Here is a 21757-nt window from a genome sequence, read left to right as displayed (position 1 = left end):
TGCCCTTGACGTCCCTGGCCAGATTTAATTCTATCAGGGCTTTAGCTTTGCTAACCTGATCCCTGGCTGCTCAGACAATTTCTCTGTATTCCTCCCAGGCTACCTGTCCTTGCTTCCACCCTCTGTAGGCTTCCTTTTTGTGCTTGAGTTTGTCCAGAGGCTCCTTGTTCATCCATGCAGGCCTCCTGGCATTTTTGCCTGACTTCCTCAGCAGCAAATGCAGCAGTCACAGGCCTCGCTTTGCTCCTGACCACGGCAGTACTGGTTCAGAGCCAGAGCCTAGCAAAATGTGATAAACTTGACATTGAAGCTCTGGTCTGACACACTCATGCTCCCCGTCTCCGGTGTCTCTCTAGCTGTGCTCCACCGTGCCAAGTCCTAGTTGGCTCAGGCTGGTTCTTTCTCATTTAAGGCTTCATTGGGTTTTTTGAGCTGTGTCGGCTTCAATTAATGAGAGTGAAACTACATATGTAGCACATTAAATGAGAAGTTAACACGGATGTGTGATTTTTTTTTCCAGCCATGCTGTACTTTCCACGGCAGTCATGGCTAGAAGGGCTGTATTTAGACCTCTGCAGTGGTTATACAGCCTATTGTCCTAGACAGCTTTTTGAGTTTTCAGCTTGGTTTTAAAGAAACCAGTTGGGTTTTTTTCCTCTTATACCTTGCAGTGAGATCCTTCCTTCCTGCCACACTGGGGAGAAGATGCTGCTGGGGCTGGGCAGAGCTCCTGCCATGGGGTGCTTGCGTGCATGGCAAGTTCTGCAGCTGGAGTTCCCTCAAATCCAACTCACAAGCATTTCCTTGCCTTTCCTTCTCCTCTTGCAGAGGATGCTGGTGGCAGGTGCTGTGAGGACAGGGCGAAGCAGCCAGCGAGGCCAGTCCCTGAGCCAGGACCTGTGTGTCATGATGGAGACCTCAAATCCTCCAGCTCATCACCTGCCCCAGCCCCGGAGTTAATTGCTGGCTCGCGACTCCAACAGCAGGGGCCAGAAAGCTACAATCCTCAGGCAGATTGCAGCCTACAATCCTCAAGCAGTTTTGCCCACCCTCCTAGCCTTATTTATCCAGCAGCCTGGCCTCCTTACTGCCAGCTAAGGATTACTGCTTCACTCTCTCCTCCAAGCTGCTTGTGTGAGCTTGGGGCCGCTGCTGCGAGCAGCCGTGCAGCCTCCTGGGTTGCAACCTGTGCGGCAGTGGCATTTTCTCTCCAGCAAAGGAGGGAGGCCAACGAGAAGGAAAGAGCTTTCTGCACCTTTGAGCCCAGCTCATTTACTCCAGAGGATAAGGCTAGAGGGGAAGATGCAGCCCTGAATATGCTACGCTGGGGCAGGGATCTAGTTTTTTCCCCTCCCTGTGACATGGGGCTTATGCTACACGGGTGGTGTTGATGGATTGGGGCAGGAAGGGTATGTGCTTTACCCTTTACCCCATAGAAGTCCAAGCCTGCCATCTGTAGGTTTTGTTATAAAAATATTTCTATTTAAATTAGTCTTTTTATGCCCCAGATGCATGTCATGTTCTACAGAGAGACCATCTCATTACCCTGCCCTGCCTTGAGACCTCTGCTTGTCTCCTCTGCCTGTCCCAGGGTAGGGACACAGGCTGATTTCGGCCTGAGTTGCTGACACCGGTGTCAAAGTTCCCATCAATTTCTATAGGGCATACATAGGATTTCAATTCTGGCTGTCATATGACTTATGAAGTATTGTACATATCTGTGACACTCTGAAGGTAATAAATAAAACCAAGCAACACTCACTGCTTGTTTGGGCTGTTTGACATGACAGGATCATGGTCTGTGTATCTGGAGAAGCTAAGCAGGAGGCTCAGGTGAAACCCTCTGGGAAGTCAAAATGATTTATAGGGCTTTTCCATCTCCTGCCCAGACATTATTAGTCTTTTACTAGCAGCAGTATTTCATTGGGCAGCTCACACGTTTCTAATTTTCCTAGTCCAGCTTCTAGTTCATAAACTCCCTCAGGCCCTAAGGAAATAATAAAAAGAAAGATGAGACTAAATGGGCTCATCTGAATATCCAGCATAGGAGGAAGCCCAGCGTTTTCGCCAGCTCCCAAATGTACATCTCAGAGAGCCAGCCAAACCACACACGCTGATGTCTTCCAGTACATCCATCTGCTGCATGGCAAGTCTTGGCAGATTATTTTCCCCCTTATTTCCTTTTCTAGAATAGAAGGGAAAAACTACAACCTACAGCTTTTTCTAAGTACTCAGGTAAATCCTTCCTCTGCTTAATCAAACAGGCATTTTGGAACCTCTGGAAACGCCCTGGAAACCATGCTAAATCCTGAAATTAAGGCTGAGCAGCCATTCACGGAAGAACTGACGCTGCACTGGCATTTTCAAGCAGTTTGCCCTAGACTGGCTCTGGCTCTGCACGTGAAAGGAACTTTTCCCACTGCTGGAACAGAAAATTGAAAATTCTCTGTAAACCAGGCCTGAGCACGGCCAGAAATAAATATGAATACAAATATTGGGGGAATCCTGGTTTCTTGGAAGTCAAGGGAAATTGGTCATTAACTTCACATTAGCCATGATCCCACTACTATGACTCAGCTGGTAAGTTTATTTCCAGTTGATATTTTCGGCTGTTTTATGAAGGAGCCTATTTGAGGAGGGAGGGAAAGGGAGCGACAATTTTACATGCAAAATCCGTGTCTGCATTCTTTTTTGGTTTGCTATTGATAGGGGCATCAAAAGTAGTAACGAGAATAATGGCTACTAGTATTTCCATCATCATTATTATTTGTCAACACAAGTACACATAGATAACAACTTTGGGACCTTCATTAGCATAAAAATTGATGTATCCTCCTGTAGTTTGTGCTCATGGTTTCACATCTAAGAATTTCAACACATGTAGCTAACCTGGGAAATATTTCTTCAAAAAAGACAAATAAAAGTAGGACAAAAGAAGAGCACGTGGAAGTTTGTCTGATGTTTTATCTCATAAGAAAACATTTCCTCAGATTTGAACAAATATAGTCATACTTAAAGAAAAAAAGAAAAAAAAAATTATCTCCTGCCAGCTATTTCCAGTAACTACAAAAGCCAGTAGCTTGATTCAGCTGCCTTTACTCAGTAAGGCATTAAACCGGAGGGAGTCAAAGAATAAAAGGAGACATTAATTCAAATGAACATTCGTAATTTAACTGCCTGTGAAATGTTCCCTTTACCAAATGGAAATGAGGTCGCTTGGCCTCATCCTTTTACAGTCTTGCAGGGTTCACTTCAGAAGCCTTGATAGAAAAATATAGAAAATACAATTTTCAAGTGTAGGTGGAAATCCCCAATGTACTTGATCTCACAGCTATTGCATTACAAAACAGAATTACTATTTTAAAGCCTTGGGCACTGGCAGGCCTCTGATGTCGGCTATATAAAACCACACTGACAGACAGTCATTACCAAGGTTAATCTCTGAGAATTAGGACAAGGCAGTCAGTTTTAATATGTCAGAATCAGCTAGGAGCCCATCTGTATCTACTATGGTCCTTACTTTCTTAAATCCAGTTATATAAAAAGATTTTTAGTTGGAAGCTGTAGGTGGTTTTTCAATGAAGACACAATAAAGTAGCAATTGTCCCTTATTATTAATTAAATGTAGGTCCTCAAGGCATATCTGCACTAAAGAACTTGTGGAAATAAGCATCCCTTAACTGATACCCAGCAGCTCTGACACACCATGGGTGCAATTATTTTTCTCACGTGTGTGGCTACTCCTTTTCCTACTGATATTTTTATTGACTTCGGTCGGAATGAGGAAAGGACTTTGAACCTTTTGCTGTGGATGGGTGTGATTCTGAGCAGCAAGACACCAGTGTAAGTAGCAGGAGACCTTGTTTCAGATTACTGTGAGAAATGTTGAGCGTAACCATCTTGTGAGCAGAAATGAAAATAAACAGACATTTTTATCAAAATCACATTGAGGGAAAACTTTTCTAGATAGGAATTGAACAGTTAAAGCAAATCAACAAACCAAACATCACCAAATAATTTGAAACAGGCACAGAAGAAAGAAGCATTTGCAAAGGGCAGGAGGTTTTTGCAGGAGACATAAATGGCCTGGCTCATCCTTCCCTGAAACTGTATTGAAGATTTTCTATGATGTCCTTTGGTGAGAGAAGGAAGCAGCCCTGTGTTATCACTAATACACCTATGACTATACAGTTAATATTCATACTTGCATCTATCACAACGGGTTTGCGCAAGTCATGCCATGTGCACATGGGGGTGTGTGTAAATACGTACAACATGAATGAACACATTCAGCCAGTTACATAAACAGCAGTATGGGTTCTTATGCATGTGCAGGCACTAGCGGACATGGTGCTGGGAGGTGCAAGAGACTCCGTATCTCCCTGTGTCTTGCAAAATCCCCCTGGGGCTTTCAGCACCATTCTCAGGGATAACATCTCCATGTCAAGGGTTGGCTCTGCCCCTGCCAAGCCAGGACACAGCAGAGCAGATGGACTACTAGTAGGTAACAGATAAGGTTACTACTAGGTAACCAATTTGAACTGTGCCATGAATACACCTTTCACAATAAAAATGCATCTGTAAGATACCAAGGTGAAGCAATAATTAAAGGACAATAATTAGTGAAATGATAGGACAGTTACATAAATGCTGGAGCAATGAGTGCTAGTATTTAGGCAGTTTGTACTTACTGGCATCATCCATAAATTCAAATTCACCCCCTAATTCAGCACTGGTTAGGTGATACTGGTCAGGATCGGTCAGGGCGCTCAGCAGAATCAGCAATACCACAGAATTGATAATCTATAGAGAGGAAAAAGGGAAAAGGATCAGACTGTGAAAGTAACCTGTGGAAAAGCTCTGGGTAGGATATACCTGCCACACTCCATGCCAACTATGCAGTTTTCCGACTATAAAACTGTAGTATTTAACTAACGCTGCAATTAGTTTCTCTGGGTTTGTGTAAACAGGACCTATTTCCTCCGCAAGTGGTGGCAGGAAAATGAAACAAAACGTGGATTACCCCTTTTTGTTCCGACTCTCTCCCACACCATCAGACAAGTTACCGCTGCTCTTTCAGATTATAAAACATGTTAGCACATCCATTTCAGTTTGTTCTGTTGCAAAAACTGAAATGAATTAAAAACAATCATTTTGAGATTATTAGAAATGAACACTGTAGTCAAGGATTATTAGCATGGCAGAGCTGGAATTGGGGACAGGCCCTGTAAAATTGCTAGATGATCAAAGAGGAGCTGATTTGCTGCAAGAGGCTGAATTTTAAAAGAGGCCGTGAGTGGTGAGCTGATTCACATGACCTGCTAAATCAGGAGGCCTTGGGGGGACGGGAGTAGGTGGCAACATGAGCCCAGTGTCTGATATGCACGTTCCTGTGTCATATGGCACAGAGAGACATTCACATACACTGAGGCCTTGGCTATGAAATGCAATAAGTGAATTAAACGCAAGAATGTAGTATCAAGTGATTCAGTAGAAGCGGATTGCCAAGTATCAGCTATGAGAGGAGCACAGAGGTAGCCAAGAGCTGTATTTTAAAACAAAGCTGAACAAAATCATATCACTTTGAAGTGAAGAGGGCTAATTGCAGAAAAGAAGATTGCTCAGCACGAAATAATGCAGCCTGGCTAAAAGTTTATTCTACAGAACTAGGAAGATAACTGACAGACAGGAAAATGGAGAGAAGAAAGCTGATAACAGAGTAAGCTGGGAAATATGGATTTTTATTGCTTTGGTTCTCGCTTCGAAGTCATCCTAATCTGATCACAGGTTACTAACAACAAAAAGGTGTAGGAACACGGGCTATAATAAGACATGAACAGGCTAGAGAATTTCTTGGGTAAGATAAATACTTTTTGATAGGCAAATTCCATCAAGTTTAGCTGATACCAGATTTGTTAGCAATGACCTTTGAAAAATTGTTGAGAACAGATTGAGTTCACAAGACAGGGGAAAGAGCAAGCACAGTTTATGCCTTTACAAAGCAGAAGGGCCATATAAAGAATTTCTGGCTAGATTGTGAGATTTAAGAATAAAATAAACCCAAGAACAGATGATCAAGCATTCTCCCCATTAGCACTTCAAATTTGTATGGTCATAACCAACAATCACCATGGGCTTGTCAAGGACAAACCATAATTAATTAATCTTATTTTCCTTCTCTGACAGGCCTTGTGGACAGGGAAAAAGCAGTAGATACCATCTCTTTGCATCTTAGCAAGCCTTTTGGCATTATGAGGTTCTCATAAATGAGCTAGGAAAACCTGGTTTGGTTGAAAGTGCAGGAAGGTGAGTGCACAACCAGCTGGATAGTTGTAATGAAATAATAGTTGCCAAGGATTCACAGCCAGCGCAGAAGATATATTGATTAGGGTTCTCCAGTATTGTTGAAATATTTGGTATTTCAAGTCACTTATGACTTGTATCTTTTTTTAATTTGCAGACAATGCCAAGTTGTAAGCACTTTAGGAGATAAGCTTAAAAAGATTTTGACCAACTATGGCAGAATTCAGACAATAGAGCACAATTCAGTACCAACAAGCATAGAGCATCACATTTGTGACAAACTGCAGAAGAACAAGAGGAGAAATAACTGAGTAGGTAACAGTTCCTCAGAAAGGAGCCTGGGTACGACAACAAATAAACTGAACGTGACTCAGTGCCGTCCATGAGCTCATCTTTGCGGCTGCATGGTGGTGGGCAGTACTGCAGAAACCTGGGTATTAGATGCACAAGTCATCCTCCCATTTGCCCTCCACAGGGCCTCTGCAGAAAGGACCCAGTTCAAAGTCCTTCTAAAACGTACCAAGAAAAACCCTGGGGACGATCCTGCAACAGAACAGAGGATGATCAGACATCTAGAAAGTGTGACTGACAGGGAAAAAAATGGATTGTTTAGTGAGGAGAAGGCAGAGGGAGTCTCAGTCTTTTATATGCAGAAAGGTGAGGAAAAGAAGGAGGCAACAGACTTTCCTCAGGATCCACTGTGAGATGAGTGAAGTAACATATTTAAATTACGGCAAAAGGAAATTTAGGTTAGGCAGCTTGCTGAACAGTAAGAAAAATCAGGCAGCAGAAGAGATTGTCTGGAGGGCGTTAGAGATCTTCATTACTGCATTTTTTCATAGAACAGTTAAATAGCTTTGTGTTGGGAATGCTGTAGCCATAGATGGTCTTGGCTTGGCTTTGAAGACAGATCAGATGAGTGTCAAGATTCAAAGTTATATTCTATAAATCCTACTAATTTTTAACGTTATATATAACTTTATATTGCAATCCAGTTCGTGCTTTATATTCTTTTGTGGAAAGCTAGAGGACATATTCCAGTAACAAATATGTTACTTAAGAAGAGTACTTAAAATAACCAAGCAATCAGAAACTATAAACGTATATAGTGTTGCTATTTTAAAGGCATACAAGTTTAATCTTTTGTACAGATATAGTCAGGAAGATTCATAAAATACTGACGTAGGCACTCTACTTTCTCCATATGGATATGTCCAGGTTCAGATGACATGTTTGTCAGCATTGCCTTTAAGTCTCCGTATAAGACACAAATCACGTTTGCCTGATCTGAAGTCTGCTGCGGTCAGTCGGAATCTAATGCTCTTTAGTGCATCACTTTTCTGTTCTATCAGGTTGTTCTCTTGAGATCTTCATAATGATTTCTGAGCACCTTCCAACTGTGCTGTCAGCAGTGCAAGTGAAATACCCCATGTGTTTATTTGCTCATCCTCTTCCTCCGAGAAGAAATGTGTGCACAGTTGGGTGTATTGTATTTGTTAGGATTTTTCTTTTGTTTTGAAAGTGATGCAACCATTGAATTTTGAAAAATGCTTTAATGCATAAATTTAATGTGCCTAAAAACTTACTGATGTAGCATCTTGGACATGAGGAAAAATTTCTTTACTGAAAGAGTGTTAAACATTTGGAAGAGGCTGCCCAGGGAAGTGGTTGAGTCACCATCCCTGGAAGTATTTAAAAGACATGTAGATGAGGCGCTTAGGGACATGGTTTAGTGGGCATGGTGGTGTTGGGTCGATGGTTGGACTCGATGATCTTAGAGGTCTTTTCCAACCTTAATGATTCTATGATTCTATGATCTTCCAAGGACATAATCAAGGACAAGAACATAAAGTGATTCCCTGTTGATATATGCAGTTGGTATGAGAGTTGAAATCTCTGTTCTAGGAAAAGCAAAGGAGATTTTTCTGCTCTCTCAATAGGGCCAAGATTTCCTTCAAGGTGTTTTACATTCCTTCAGCAACAAATAATGTAACTCGATGATCTTAAAGGGCTTTTCCAACCTAAATGATTCTATGATTCTATGATCTTCCAAGGACATAATCAAGGACAAGAACATAAAGTGATTCCCTGTTGATATATGCAGTTGGTATGAGAGTTGAAATCTCTGTTCTAGGAAAAGCAAAGGAGATTTTTCTGCTCTCTCAATAGGGCCAAGATTTCCTTCAAGGTGTTTTACATTCCTTCAGCAACAAATAATGTAATTACTAATTAACAATGCTTAGAAAGCATTTTCATTATGCAAAGTTTCAGTACGCAACTAAGCCTTATACCTTCCCAATGAGACATATCATCCTCCTTTTATTGATGGAGAAACAGAAACATGTTCATGAACATGCAGCAGGGTGGTGTTCAAGGGTAAGAATAAAATGCAAGATTTTGCACTATCAAGTCTGAACTGTGACCACTGGGTCCTGCTGCTGGTTACGGCCATAGTGCTACCCAGAGTTATAGGAGAGGAGCCCCGGGCGCACTAACAGGCCTTACTGGCCCTGCCGAGCCCCACCTTGGGCCTCCCCACACCCCTGCCTATGGCCCAGAACCCCATTTCAGCTCAGCCTGGGGTCATCAGTCCCTGCCTCAGTGGCACAACAGGAGTGCCAGTCTCCAGCCATGCTTTCTGGATGGACCCCTTGAATGCATGTTGTAGCTTGTCTCCAGTTGTGTCCCTGGTCTCATCCCCTTTTGCTCCTGGTTGGGCCCCCTGGGTGGCCCCTGGCTCTGGTTCATCACCTGCCATGTTGGGGGCTGTTGATAGACAACATTATCAGCCCCCAGTTCTGCACCTGGGCTTAGCCCCTGCAGGATGGTGCCCAGAATGCCCTAACAAGAGACTGGACAAAGATCCCACAGAAAGTCCTAGAAATGCCCAACTGTCCTCTTATCCTGATACAGAAATAAAATAATAATTTAAAAAATCCCCAAATCTTGCTTCTCTGGCAACTAGGTGGAATACATCCACCTTCTTGTCAATGTAGAGGAGGAAAATAACTCTGCTTTGTAGAGACCCCAGAATATGTAATGAAAAGGGGAAAACAGGACATATTATGGAGGAGATAGCAAGTCCAAATATCGGAGCATTACTTGGATTTCCTGCTCTGGTCTTACAAAACACAGTTTCAGATTTGAGAAGGTATTTTAAACAGCAACAACTGTGTGAGAGAAGGTGCATGCAGGCATGAGGGAGAAAGGCAGCACGTGCTGAGAGTAGGACCGGCACTGCCAGCCACTGCTGCTGCTTCCATCTGTACTGCGATAAAGAACCAGCAGCTTATGTATGATGTGAGGCAGCTCTGCTAGAGGGAATGTGCGGTGTTTAGGATGCAAGGAAGCAACCTCATGTCTTTCACAGACAGCATCCAGCGTTTAGAAACTATACAATGCACTAAAAATTCAGACCTCTGCCACCAATGAGTGAGTTGTCTTCTTTTCCACATCATTTGTTCCAGAGATCAGCAGTGAACTGTGGTAACCCATGGAGATAAAATGCAGGGAAGAAAAGCTGTCAGGAACCGCTGTATCAACAGGTGATGAGAAAATGAGTACCACTACAATTTCAGACCCTTCACAGAAGTGCAGCTGCATCATATCTATCCCAGATTACCTAAAACAAAATTAGTTCCAGTAGCTCCTAAGAGCATGCCATTAACACAGATCTTTTTGCTGAACCCTAACTCAAGCAGACAAATACTCAAGCCAGTGACTTACATAGAAGTCCGTAAATACTAAAAGAATTGTCAGGACTTACAATTGCTTAATTTGTCCCTCCCTTCCTCCAGCTTACAGTCAAGAGTTGAAATAAAATTGCTCTGATAAAGGAGTTTAGAAGAGGAAATATTAAGCTTACTTTACCTCAATATGCTGCTTTAAAAATACACTGATGTTTCTATTGAAGTCCACAGGGTCCCCTCTACAAATATTCTACGACAGTTCTCCCAAGACTTCCTAATGCAGTGAATAGAGTTCCTTGCATTTATAGGAAAAAGTAAGAAAACCCCCTAGCTTTATTTATATTGAGGGTTCAATTTATAACTGAATCCATGCATGTAACGGTCTGGATGCTGTCTATGCGGTGAAAGATGTATGTACACTTAATTCTGGGTCTGTTTTCAGCTTCACTGAACTCAAGAGAGATCCCCTTAGGCACACTCCTTAAATCTCTGCAGTGGTGGAGCACTAAGTTGCCGCCTGTGCTCCCTGTTGGGGGCCCTTTACAGTTCCAGAGAGCTGGTTTAATGACAGTGAACACCCCAGTAATATTTAGGTATAAACCCCCTATACTTTTAGATAAGGGGAGAAAAATAGAAAACTACAAAGATAAACTCTGTTTTTATGGTATAGAAAATAATGAAAAAATAGATTTAATGGAAACACAGTCATTCTGGGTTAACCCCCAACTTTCTGTAATCCGTATTAGTGAATTATAATACTGGGATTGATATAGGCAGCTAGTTACCATAAGCATCACTGTAGTTTACTCTATAGTCCCACACCTGACACAGTATGAGCTACTAGATGAAAAAGGAGATAATGTTTCTGAACAAAAATGGTTGTGACTGAGCAACAAATAACAGCAGATTTCTCTGAGGACTTTGAACAGTGAGCCATCTCGGGGTGTAGCTGACCAAGGCTCCCAAACCCTGGCCAGGTTTTGAACTGGCACACACAATTTAACATATTTTAAAAAACCCACAGAACTGGCAGGGTTTAGTTTGTTGCCCTCTACAGAGATACCATTGGAGCAAATCACCGATGACATTAAATTTACTAGTAAGAAATCCTAAATGGTTTTAATAAAACTGAAGAAAGTATCAAGCAAAACCCCATACCCTCTATCCCCCTTCAAAAAACTCAAGGTAAGTTTATGACTCTAAGTGTTGTTTTCTATAGAAACAACACCCCAATCTTAAACTAATTTGCTCCTTGAAACTAAACTAACAGAAGTCTGTAAATATTTTAGAATACTTTGATATTTGAAGTCAGTATTACTGTTAGAAAAAGTAAGAATGTATGGAAAATGTATGGTTAAGCTTACTCAACATCCTTAATTCTCCCCATCTACGGTTGCCTTCCCACCTGGCACATTCTTTGCATTTTTCTTGCTTTTTTCTTTTAGCATAGAAGACATTAATAAAAGCAAGAACACTTGTTCATCAAGAGGACAAAAGAACCCTACAAAAGGGAAAAAAAGTCAAGTTTAACACAATAGTTCAGGGTAGATTGGTGCTATCTGGGGCGCCTTTCCCAAACTACTTTTGTTAGCATTGATGATGAGTTAAAGTTTATGAACTATTGCCCCGTATAGGCAGATTTTTCTCTCTCTTCTCTCTCTCTCCGCAAGAACACTTGTTCATCAAGAGGACAAAAGAACCCTACAAAAGGGAAAAAAAGTCAAGTTTAACACAATAGTTCAGGGTAGATTGGTGCTATCTGGGGCGCCTTTCCCAAACTACTTTTGTTAGCATTGATGATGAGTTAAAGTTTATGAACTATTGCCCCGTATAGGCAGATTTTTCTCTCTCTTCTCTCTCTCTCTCCCTGTTAGGCAAAGTATATTTTTTTTCTGAATTCTGATTAAAGAGGAAACAAGGAGGCAATTTTAGCAATAAAGGTTTTACAGCTGTCTGACTGCGGTGGAGAGCAGGAAAATGAATGTGAGAAGGAACGAGGTGTCCCCCCTGTGTGCCCAAGTTTTTTTACAGATCTCATGGCAACAATTCAGTCATCTTCCCCCTCAGGCTGCATAGGACCCAGGAGCTACATCTGAGCACACCTCAGTCAGTGGCTTGAACTCCTGGGAAAGGAGGAGCAGGAGAATGCTGGCTGTCAGAGTAGATACCTCTCTCTCTTTTTTCTGCTGTGTAAGCCTACTGCCTCTTGCTAATGAAAATGTTTCAACTCTCCAATGCTGGGGGACAAGCTGCAGATGTGTTAGTGATACACAAAATAATGAATGGTCCAAGAAAGGAAACCCAGACACACTTAGTTATCTTTTCACCCAATGAAACACAACAATCGGAAGGGAAACAGAAAGATGGGCACGTAGAGTTGGGTTAAAGGAAATCCTTCATCCCTTTCACCAGTGAAAGTCATTATCAGACATTATTACTGAAGCCAAAAGGTTGGAGGAATATGGAAAAGGATGAGCTGTTTATTGAGGAAATGCAAGTGCTTAGTTGTATTACAAAGCATCTTAAAAACAAAATGTAAGCCTTCGTACTTCAGGTTATTGCCCACCGTAAAATAATAGTAGCATAAAAGAAAATGTCTTCCCTGCACAAGTCATTCTTTCTTACTTTCCTGTGTGGTTTCTCAAAGCATATGTTTCTGGCTGCTACCTGAAATACCGCACTGGAATAGGGAGAGCATTAGTCAGATCAGAAGCAGCAATTAAGTTTTTATGTTCTTTAATCTGGAGAAGACAGGGTAGAGTCTGCAATTCTTGTTGCTTATTTTTCCAAATTACTCATGAGAAGCCAAAGAATGATCCAGGCAGGCTCAGACTAGCATATTACAGAGTGCATATTATAGAGAGCACGTAATAGAAAGCTGCATAAAAAATTTTTATCAGACTTTATATATAAACTCAACTTTGACTATAATAATGACACTAAGCATTCAACTTTAAAGGCTATGCTGATTAAATTGATATAGGAAGTCCAGCGTAATTTATCAGCACTCTTCTATACAAATGACTCAACTACTGCCAGCCTTTTAACAGTCCTAAACCCAAACCACAAGAGGTCTGTTACTAATGAAATATGGTAATGACTAAATTTATAAAAGAAAAATTAGATGGCCAAACTGTGCAGGATGCACACTGGAGGTTTCTGCTTCCCTAGAGATGGAGTTTAATTTGTTATATACTTAATCTTAGCCCTGTCATGGTTTAAGGAAAGAGGATATTTGTATGCAAATTTGTCGGTGGATTCTTTGTTACTTTTACTTTGTAATTAAAGGAAGTTGAACCTGTTTCTGAGCAAGGTCCTGAAAATGATTGCCTAGGTCTTCTGCCCAGCCTCGGAGAGATATAATCATATACCCATGTTCAAGTTATAATGTTGCCAGGCTGACTCACAATTTCTACTAAAGCATGTCTCGGTTCAGGATGTTGTGGAGAGCTAGCGAAGAATTGGTATGCATTAAAACCTTGTTAGAAAAAGAGTTGTTCAACTGGTCAGTTGGGATTTGCCCTTGACTTCCAGAAACTGATTTTTGAGTCTTGCAGGTGACTGTGAAAGGTTGAGGGTGGACCTGTGAAAGTGTCGCCGTTGATGTTAGTTGTGGCAGCTCCCATGGGTCTGAACCTTAGCGTGGACTGGTGACAGAGGATGGGCCAGTCAACGCAGCTGTAACTGAGCAGTTGAGAACCTGGCCTGGATTACCCGAGGCAGCTGGCCACGGCCAGCAGCTAGTGTGTCCTACCCACACCAGCCCATGACGCTGTCTGGGCTCAAACTCACCTCTAGCCTCTTTGGACACGTGTTACTGCACTGGTGAGAAGAGTGTGCCCCAACTTTTGACAGCGAGCCACATATGCCCACTTAATTAAAAAGAAACCCACCAAAGCCCACCAAACCTTTGAACAATTATTCTTATGTAGTCACCACAGGCAATATGCACAGAAACCATGCAAAGGATCAGTAGTAAACTGCATCCTTGCATCACTCTGCAACCCAAGGCAGTGATTTAGTTATGCAAAGGAGAAACACCACAAAGGATGGTACAGTACAGATAATTGCTGAAATAGTAAACAACATGATCACATGTATCCGATCTGTCTGGGCACAGCTGTTTCACAGCTGGAAAATGTACCTCCGCAAGGTGAAAATCTCCCACAAACCTGTGTTTCTGCCAAAAGCGTTTGTCCTGTCTGTTTTAAGCAGCTTAATATATCTCCTGACAGAACAAGACCTTGCTCAGCACAAGCCAGGAATGAAATGAAAAACAGCCACAGCACTTCAAAAAGCTCTTCTAAGGCAGAGGACTAGGATGACGGTAGTCAGGGCTGACTGCAGACATCTGAAAGAGAGCAGACCCACAGGAGGTCCAGGAACAGTACAATAGGCTCAAGTCCAGATTATTTCTTCGGTGATGCCTTGCTGGCAGATTCAATACCTCAAATCGACCAGGAGCACTCTCTCGCACCTTCAGCAACGAGCGTGGTTTTTCTCCTCCTATTCTGCTGTTTGGAGATTTGGGGCTTGAAACCTCCAGTCCAGCTGCAGAACACCACAGAAACTCCTGTGCACGTTTCCGAGCCTTGGCCACTTTCAACTTCCAGAGTTTTACAGTGAAAGCATGAGGCTCACAGTAAAACCAGAGAAAAAGAAAGCAATCAAGGAAATTAATTCCTGGCTATTTTGCAACATCCATTCCATATGTCCGTTTGGAGATTTGGGGCTTGAAACCTCCAGTCCAGCTGCAGAACACCACAGAAACTCCTGTGCACGTTTCCGAGCCTTGGCCACTTTCAACTTCCAGAGTTTTACAGTGAAAGCATGAGGCTCACAGTAAAACCAGAGAAAAAGAAAGCAATCAAGGAAATTAATTCCTGGCTATTTTGCAACATCCGTTCCATATGTCCAGGAATATATAAGACTAATTGCATTTTCACTGATGTCAGTCTAATCAACGATCAGTTTGCGAAGCTTAATGTGTTCTCCTCTGGCACACTAGGAGATACATATTAACCTTCAACAGAACTTCTAAACACATTTTACTTGATTAACGTAACACCTCCTCTCCTTTCTATAAATACATTCATGATTTTTATATAAAAAACAAATGTAATTATAGCATACTGGACTCTTAATGGATTTCTTTCCTTTAACAAGCGTTTAAGTAAACTTTGCTCCTCTTACAACCAGCATCTGTTTTCTCACTGGAGGGAGACAACTGTTCTTGGTAAGCCCAGTGAATTTATTATCCAATTGAAGGCCTTACTAAGAAAAAAAAAAAAGGTATTTTACAAAAGTTTACATTTTCTGAATTGACAACTGTGTGGATTAGAAGAGACAGCTGTGTCATTATCCTGGACAACTGATACAGATTACCAGCTATAGTTGCAATGATTCATATACTCTGTGAATAATCCTACTGTGGTATTTGGGCATATAAGAAAACTGGCATATGTTAGGAGATTAGAGCTTAAAGAAGTTTTCAGAAATCTTCGTGTTGTGTTACAGACTAAGAAACAGTTCAGTAAATGCATAGACTGTCCAAAAGATGCTTACAAGAAATTTTAGCCCTCCAATGCCTTAAAAAGCTATTAAAACAAAAACATTAATAAGCACACTGATGTGTGACAGAGTCTGGGAGGACTGACAAAATGCTTTTTCTGCTCCTCTCTGCAACACAGCAAACACACAAACCTGGCTATTTTCACTCAGAACAGAAAGCAGACATAACACCTATGTATCCATCCTTTCTTCAGATAACCCTTCTGACCTGTTCATGGATTGATTCTGTCACCCAGAGGTGAGTGATTAGAGTCTTTGCAAGCTGTCTTATTGATTGTGTGATTTAAATTCCTCCCGTATGTTACTTTATTTTGTAATTTAACTGCAGTGGCCCTGAAACAGGAATTGGAATGAGGAGGGAAGGAGGTGGGATAAGGTCCTGCGCTGCAGAAACCAACCTGGGTTTGCACATGGTAGGAAGGAGTTATTTAAGGAGTTCTCCAGAAACCATTCTTGAAGCAATTAATTGTTATATTATTTAATACTGTCTCTCTAGATAAGTTACAATCAGAATGTAGTTATTGAGAAGGTCCTTCAGACAAGGTACGTTTTGCTCATGCTAATGATCAGTGGTGGTCTTTATTCTTTGTTCTATCATGTCTAAAAAGCATACATATGTTGTCAGTTTCTTAAGAAAGTACCATGCAGGCCCTGAGCAGGTATTTGTGTGCAGGATCAGTCATTTATTTCCTGCTGGTCTTGAAGAAGATAATGAAATGGATGCGATCCACTCCAAGAGCAAATACCCTGAACCTCCTCTGATTCCAGTCTCAGTTGGATATTCAACATGTACATCAATCATACAGGGAAGCCTTTGAAAGTAGGATTCATATTTTTCTTTATTCTTAATGAATTCCAAGTTCCCTCTCCACTCTCCTCAAAACCAAGCATGTGCACAAAGCAGCAAGTCTCCAATGAGTTACTTGGGAATGCTACTGGGTTTTTTTCAAGATGTCAGCTTTTTTTTTAATGAATGGAAGTACAGACAATAGAAAAGATAAAGATAATTTTATAGATATGGCACTTGGGACATAAATATTTACTCACTGCAGCCATTTCCACTACAAGAATCAGGAATCTCAAGTAATTTCAGATTATATCCTGACCCCTTCACCTGCCAGTGACACCACATCTCCTACCAAGGGCCGGGAATTAGCCGTGTCATTGGCACCATCCAGCTCTTCCCCCTGAACATACTGCCCAGGTCTGGGCCATGGAGGGGCAATCACCTAGTGAACCCACAGCGAGCCCCATTCTGCCAGACTTCTTTCCCCAGTGCCACCAGTATTGGACCGTTAGTGGAGGTGGTAAAGGCAGTGTTGCCTGCAGGATAACCTGACCCAACACCCAAGCTATATCACGCTGGCATGACACGGGAAGTGGCATCCCCGGCTGATGTGAAGGAACAGAGCATTCAGCGAGCTGGCTGATGTACTATGACAATTCATATGTGGATAAAGTTGGAGATCCTTTATTCTTAGCCAATTCCATTCCATATAAAAACAAAGCAAGCTAATTTTCTAAGTAAAACACAAGGCCTCATACTTGTATTAATGCAAATTCCCACAACCTGGCACTGGGATAACGAAATTTCCAATTCCCTGTAACATCAGGCTTTCTAACAGTGCAATTTCTCCCTTTTCACAGCTTCAGTTCTTTTTCAGTTTTCAAAATCTCCCGATTCTCACAGGTTTGAAAATAATTAATATCTTCATTTTTTCTTAGAATTTCTTTATTTTCCCTGAAAGGGCCTTTCCACCCTGTTCAAGGGACCCCCGCTTACAACTCCTTGCTGCTGTGAGCAGTCTCAGACAGTGTAAAGGTTGCAGGAGTGGGGACAGAGCAGCTTGGAAGTGTATAAACCAGTGTAGGTATATTTTGTTTACATGAGCAGTCATGCTGATCCCTACTCCCTGCCAAGTAAGCCAAGATTTCAGTAATCTTCTAACTGGTATTTAAGCACATTGCCATACATGCTGTTTTGCACGGGGCTTGAAGAAGACAAGGAAGTAAGTGTGGCCCAGCTGCAAAATATGTGCCTTGATTCTCTTTTTGACATCAGGTCAAGTGCACTCTACTGATCTCAGCAGGGTGTTCAACCTGTAAATCGATGAGGCCATAGCAACCAGTGCTTCTCTTTTGCTTTACAGTATAAAAAGGCCACCACCAGCACATTTTTTTATCCATTAGGGTTCAATCCTCTTATTAAAAAACGACTGGGATGCAGACAGAAATTATGCACATTTTCAACTGTACGTTCAGAGAAATCCAGAACTGAAATGTCACGACTCAGCTCCTGCTGAGCTTTCCACAAATAGCGGCTCAAGGGTTGAAGCCACCCTGGCTGAAAACATGGGCTCGCTCTATTTGTGTTCTTACCGCACGCCCTCAGAGGGAGCCGCACCACCCCATAACTCGCCGTTATGAAAGGCTCGCAGTCTTCTATTAGTTTTTATTTTTAGCCCCTCTCTGCCGGGCCCCGGGGAGCGTGGAGGGAGGCGGCGCTGAGCCGCGGACAGCTCACAGCTCCGGCGGGGCTGGACTGCTCCCGCGGCGCCTCGGGGGGCGGCGGAGGCTCCCGGGGCTCCCGGGGCTCCCGGGGGACCGGGGGACCGGGGGGAGGAGCAGCCCGTGCCCAGGGCACTGCTGCAGCGAGGCGGGTAGCAGGCGGCACTGGGCACACATCGCTCAAAAATGAAAGCTCCTTGGTTTAATGCTCTTTTTTTCTGAACGGATGCCTTAAAGTTTCATCTTCCCCCCTCCCAGGTCAATGGGAAATAATTCCCGTTGTCCCAGATGGTGCCGGTGGAGCCTCGGGGTGCGCACAAACCCCACTGCCATGTGTCAGGCGGCACTGGGCACACATCGCTCAAAAATGAAAGCTCCTTGGTTTAATGCTCTTTTTTTCTGAACGGATGCCTTAAAGTTTCATCTTCCCCCCTCCCAGGTCAATGGGAAATAATTCCCGTTGTCCCAGATGGTGCCGGTGGAGCCTCGGGGTGCGCACAAACCCCACTGCCATGTGTCGGGAGAGTGGGAATTCCTTCCGTGACACCGTCAGCACATCTGACGTTGTTCCTTCTTCGTGTTTTAGATAAAGAAAGTGGAGTCCATTTACTCAAGAAGAAGACGTGCTGTGTTTGTAAATGCTGTTACCGACGGGGATGTTATTCTGACTCACCAGTACCGACTGGGTCACTTGGAACTAACACAAGTGCCAGCTTTCCCCTGGACTCCAGCACCCGGGGGAGATCAGAACTGAAGTTGGCTCATTTCAGCGGTGTCACTGCTATCATGCAATGCTGTATAATATTATATTATTCTAGATGCAGTACCTATGGGTCTATCAGGAAGAAACTACTGAAACACAAGAGCTATAGAAACATTAGCATTCTGAGATCCATTATGTTCTAAAATAGACCAAAGTTAAATATTTATTTCCCAGCAATTGATACTTTATGAGACCATTGTAAGGGTCCATGGCTGCTGGGCATGTGTGGAAATGCACACAGCGTTCCTTGCCCTTACCTATGTGGGAAATTGTTCTCATCATGCAGCCCTGATGACTCCACCTGCACTCAGCTCCCCACTCTCTCCACTCTTTGTAGGATCCCAAACATCCAATTAAAACATTAAAACTAAAGAGCTAAAACATCATCCCAGAGAAATGCACTATTTTTTCCACATTTACTCAGACATGAAATTCTGCCTCCTGAGATTATACTAACTCAAAACTGGTTCAACATGTGAAAAAGTTATTTTGAAAGCCTGCCAAAACTTTTAAGCTACTTTTTTTTCCTCCTTCAGAAGCCTCTACCACTGAATCATTGTATTCATAGTCATAGAATTAATAAAACTTACACTTCACAGGTAATGAGATACGAAAAAGCAACAAAAACCCTATTCATTCTCTAGGGGGATGTTTTTTCCTCAAGTAATTTCCTGTGAAACATAATGGTAAACAGTATACAGAATACATGTTGGTGTGGCGAAAAATCAAAGCGGTTTTTATTTGAACTTTATCTGAGGTAATGCTTATAGCTCACGTGTGGTTTGGAGTAATGCAACCACCCAAAATGCGTGCAGAGAAAAAATTTGCCACCGGGACAGCATCTATTTTTATGTAAACCCTCAAAAACACATGGTATCAAATCATAATTGTTCTTCTGAGATAAAACAATATTTCCATATATGACTTTGTAAACCAGACCTTTCAACCAGGGTAGCTATTTACTTAAGAAGCTACCCCTTCCTTACTTATCGCTTCCTAACTTGGTAAGCTAGCGGTTATTATCAACATGCATCTAGATTTATATTCTTAATAGTTAACCTTAAAAATCTAAATTTTTGCAATAGAGGAGAAAGCGTAGAAAGAAATGTGTACCCTGACATGTTGTGAGTTATTGTCAGTTTGAAGTCATTCAGAAATCTGCCCTGAAAAATCTATGAAAGCAAAAGAAGCAAAGTAGGAAGAGGTGTAAATTGGGAAAAACCTGCTAGTTAGAAAAGAAAAGTTAAAACAGATTTTGCAGAAAAATACTATGTGAAATTGGGGCACTGGTATTTAAATGTTAGTAACTCAATAGATAACAAAGTCTAAAAAGCTATCAGGCTTTTCTTTGTATCTAAGGCTAGCTGATGCACTTAATTCCCTCTTCCTCAAATATCTTTAGGTCCACTGAACAGCTGAAATATCTGTATCCCTGTCTTTGCGGAGCCAATGTGAAAAGGCTTCATTCAGCTGAAGGCAGAAAGAAATAACAAGCATCCTGGAAGAAATGTTCAAAAGCTTTCAGGTCATATTAAAACTTACTGAAACTTCATTGCAGCCAGGAAAAGAGGGGCATCTTTTTCAATACTGTCAGTATTCCAGATACCACAGGCTGTGGATATTGCATTTAACTATATTTTATTAAACCAGGAGCAAGAAATAGTTCAACCAATGCACCATTTTCTCAGTGGTGAAATACGTGTTTTATAGGACATAGAGCATTTTATATGATTTCTAGGACATAAATGTCAACCTAGCCTTTTTATTACGCTGATTGAATTTATTTAATGAGCTGTCCTACAATGGAGGCCAGCCCTGCATTTTTCACTTGCTCCTGAAGGGAATTTCAGTAGTTAGCAAATAAGCCCGGGTCTAATATGCTTCCGTCTGCAATCATTTGAAAAATGATGCTTGGCAAACAGCTCTGCATGGCCTTGGCATCAGATGGAGACTGATTTCTCACACCAAGGGATGGGGAAGACTGAGCAGGCTGAGAAGTGCATCTACATAACCCAAAGTGACGAACCAGCTCTTTTTATTCTTGTGACACGTTTGCAAACCCTGCGACTATGGCAGGGCCGGCTCTGGGAAAGCCGCTTTTCCTGCATTGCTACCCAAGGGATTGAGAAAAGATTGTCAAAGACAGGAAAGGAACTGAGGGCTTAATGCTCCTCCTCCTCCTCACCGAGTCTTTCCCTGGCTGAATAACTGGGTGTCGAACAACCTCTGGGACTGATGATAACCCATTAAAGCTGTGCCTCGAGGGTCAATTCCTCACTCATGTCCTATAACCCTGAGGGAGGAAAGAAGTCTTTCCAGTACCTGGTAGCAGCTGGCTGAAAGGTTTCAGCTATCTGCCAGGCAGACCAAAGTACTACTGACAAACAATTATCTGACAAACACGGAATAGCAGTGACGAGAACACCCGACTTCTTCACAAAGCAGTGACCCGAGATGATAAAACAAGATTTTCTGCACAGCGTGGTCAGGGTCCGGGCGGCCTTGCTGGAGCTAACGCACCAGCGGGGCCTCAGTGCTGCAGTCAATCCCAGCCTGAGAAACACCACTCCGAAGTTTGGGGGAGCCAGGAAAACCCCTCACACGAGGGATCTTCACTCGTCACATTTTCATCCCCAAAACAGCTTTTCGCTGGAGACCGTGGTGAGCCTGCCTGTGCTCTGTATCTCCTGCTCCCACTCCCCTGACCCTTAAACACGCACACGCTTCATTTCCCAATTTAGACAGAGTCTAAATACCAGCCTCTGCCTTGCCGGGGGATAACCCGTGCGAGGGGAAGCGCTGGAGCTTGCTGAGCATTACTCTGCTAATAATAACATGACTCCTCGGAGGGTTATCATCAAAAAGCACCTGGGCTGCGAGGGGCAGCCTTAGCTGCTGCGGTGGGCATTCCCCTCCGCGGAGC

The 21757-nt window shown here is 42.5% G+C and overlaps 1 protein-coding gene across 1 annotated transcript in view; it reads right to left on the bottom strand.

Moving 5' to 3' along the window:
• LAPTM4B (lysosomal protein transmembrane 4 beta) overlaps positions 1 to 21757 on the bottom strand; it is a 72167-nt gene that overhangs the window by 38461 nt on the left and 11949 nt on the right. The window contains exon 2 of the mRNA XM_009275511.1: positions 4692 to 4803. Coding sequence (XP_009273786.1) covers positions 4692 to 4803 — 112 coding nt within the window. The remainder of the gene's footprint in view (positions 1 to 4691; positions 4804 to 21757) is intronic.

Source organism: Aptenodytes forsteri, unplaced genomic scaffold (genome assembly GCF_000699145.1).
Source record: "Aptenodytes forsteri isolate BGI_AS27 unplaced genomic scaffold, ASM69914v1 Scaffold208, whole genome shotgun sequence".
Lineage (NCBI taxonomy): Eukaryota > Metazoa > Chordata > Aves > Sphenisciformes > Spheniscidae > Aptenodytes > Aptenodytes forsteri.
The sequence above is the reverse complement of the archived record's forward strand: the minus strand, read 5'-3'. Positions and strand labels throughout refer to the sequence as shown.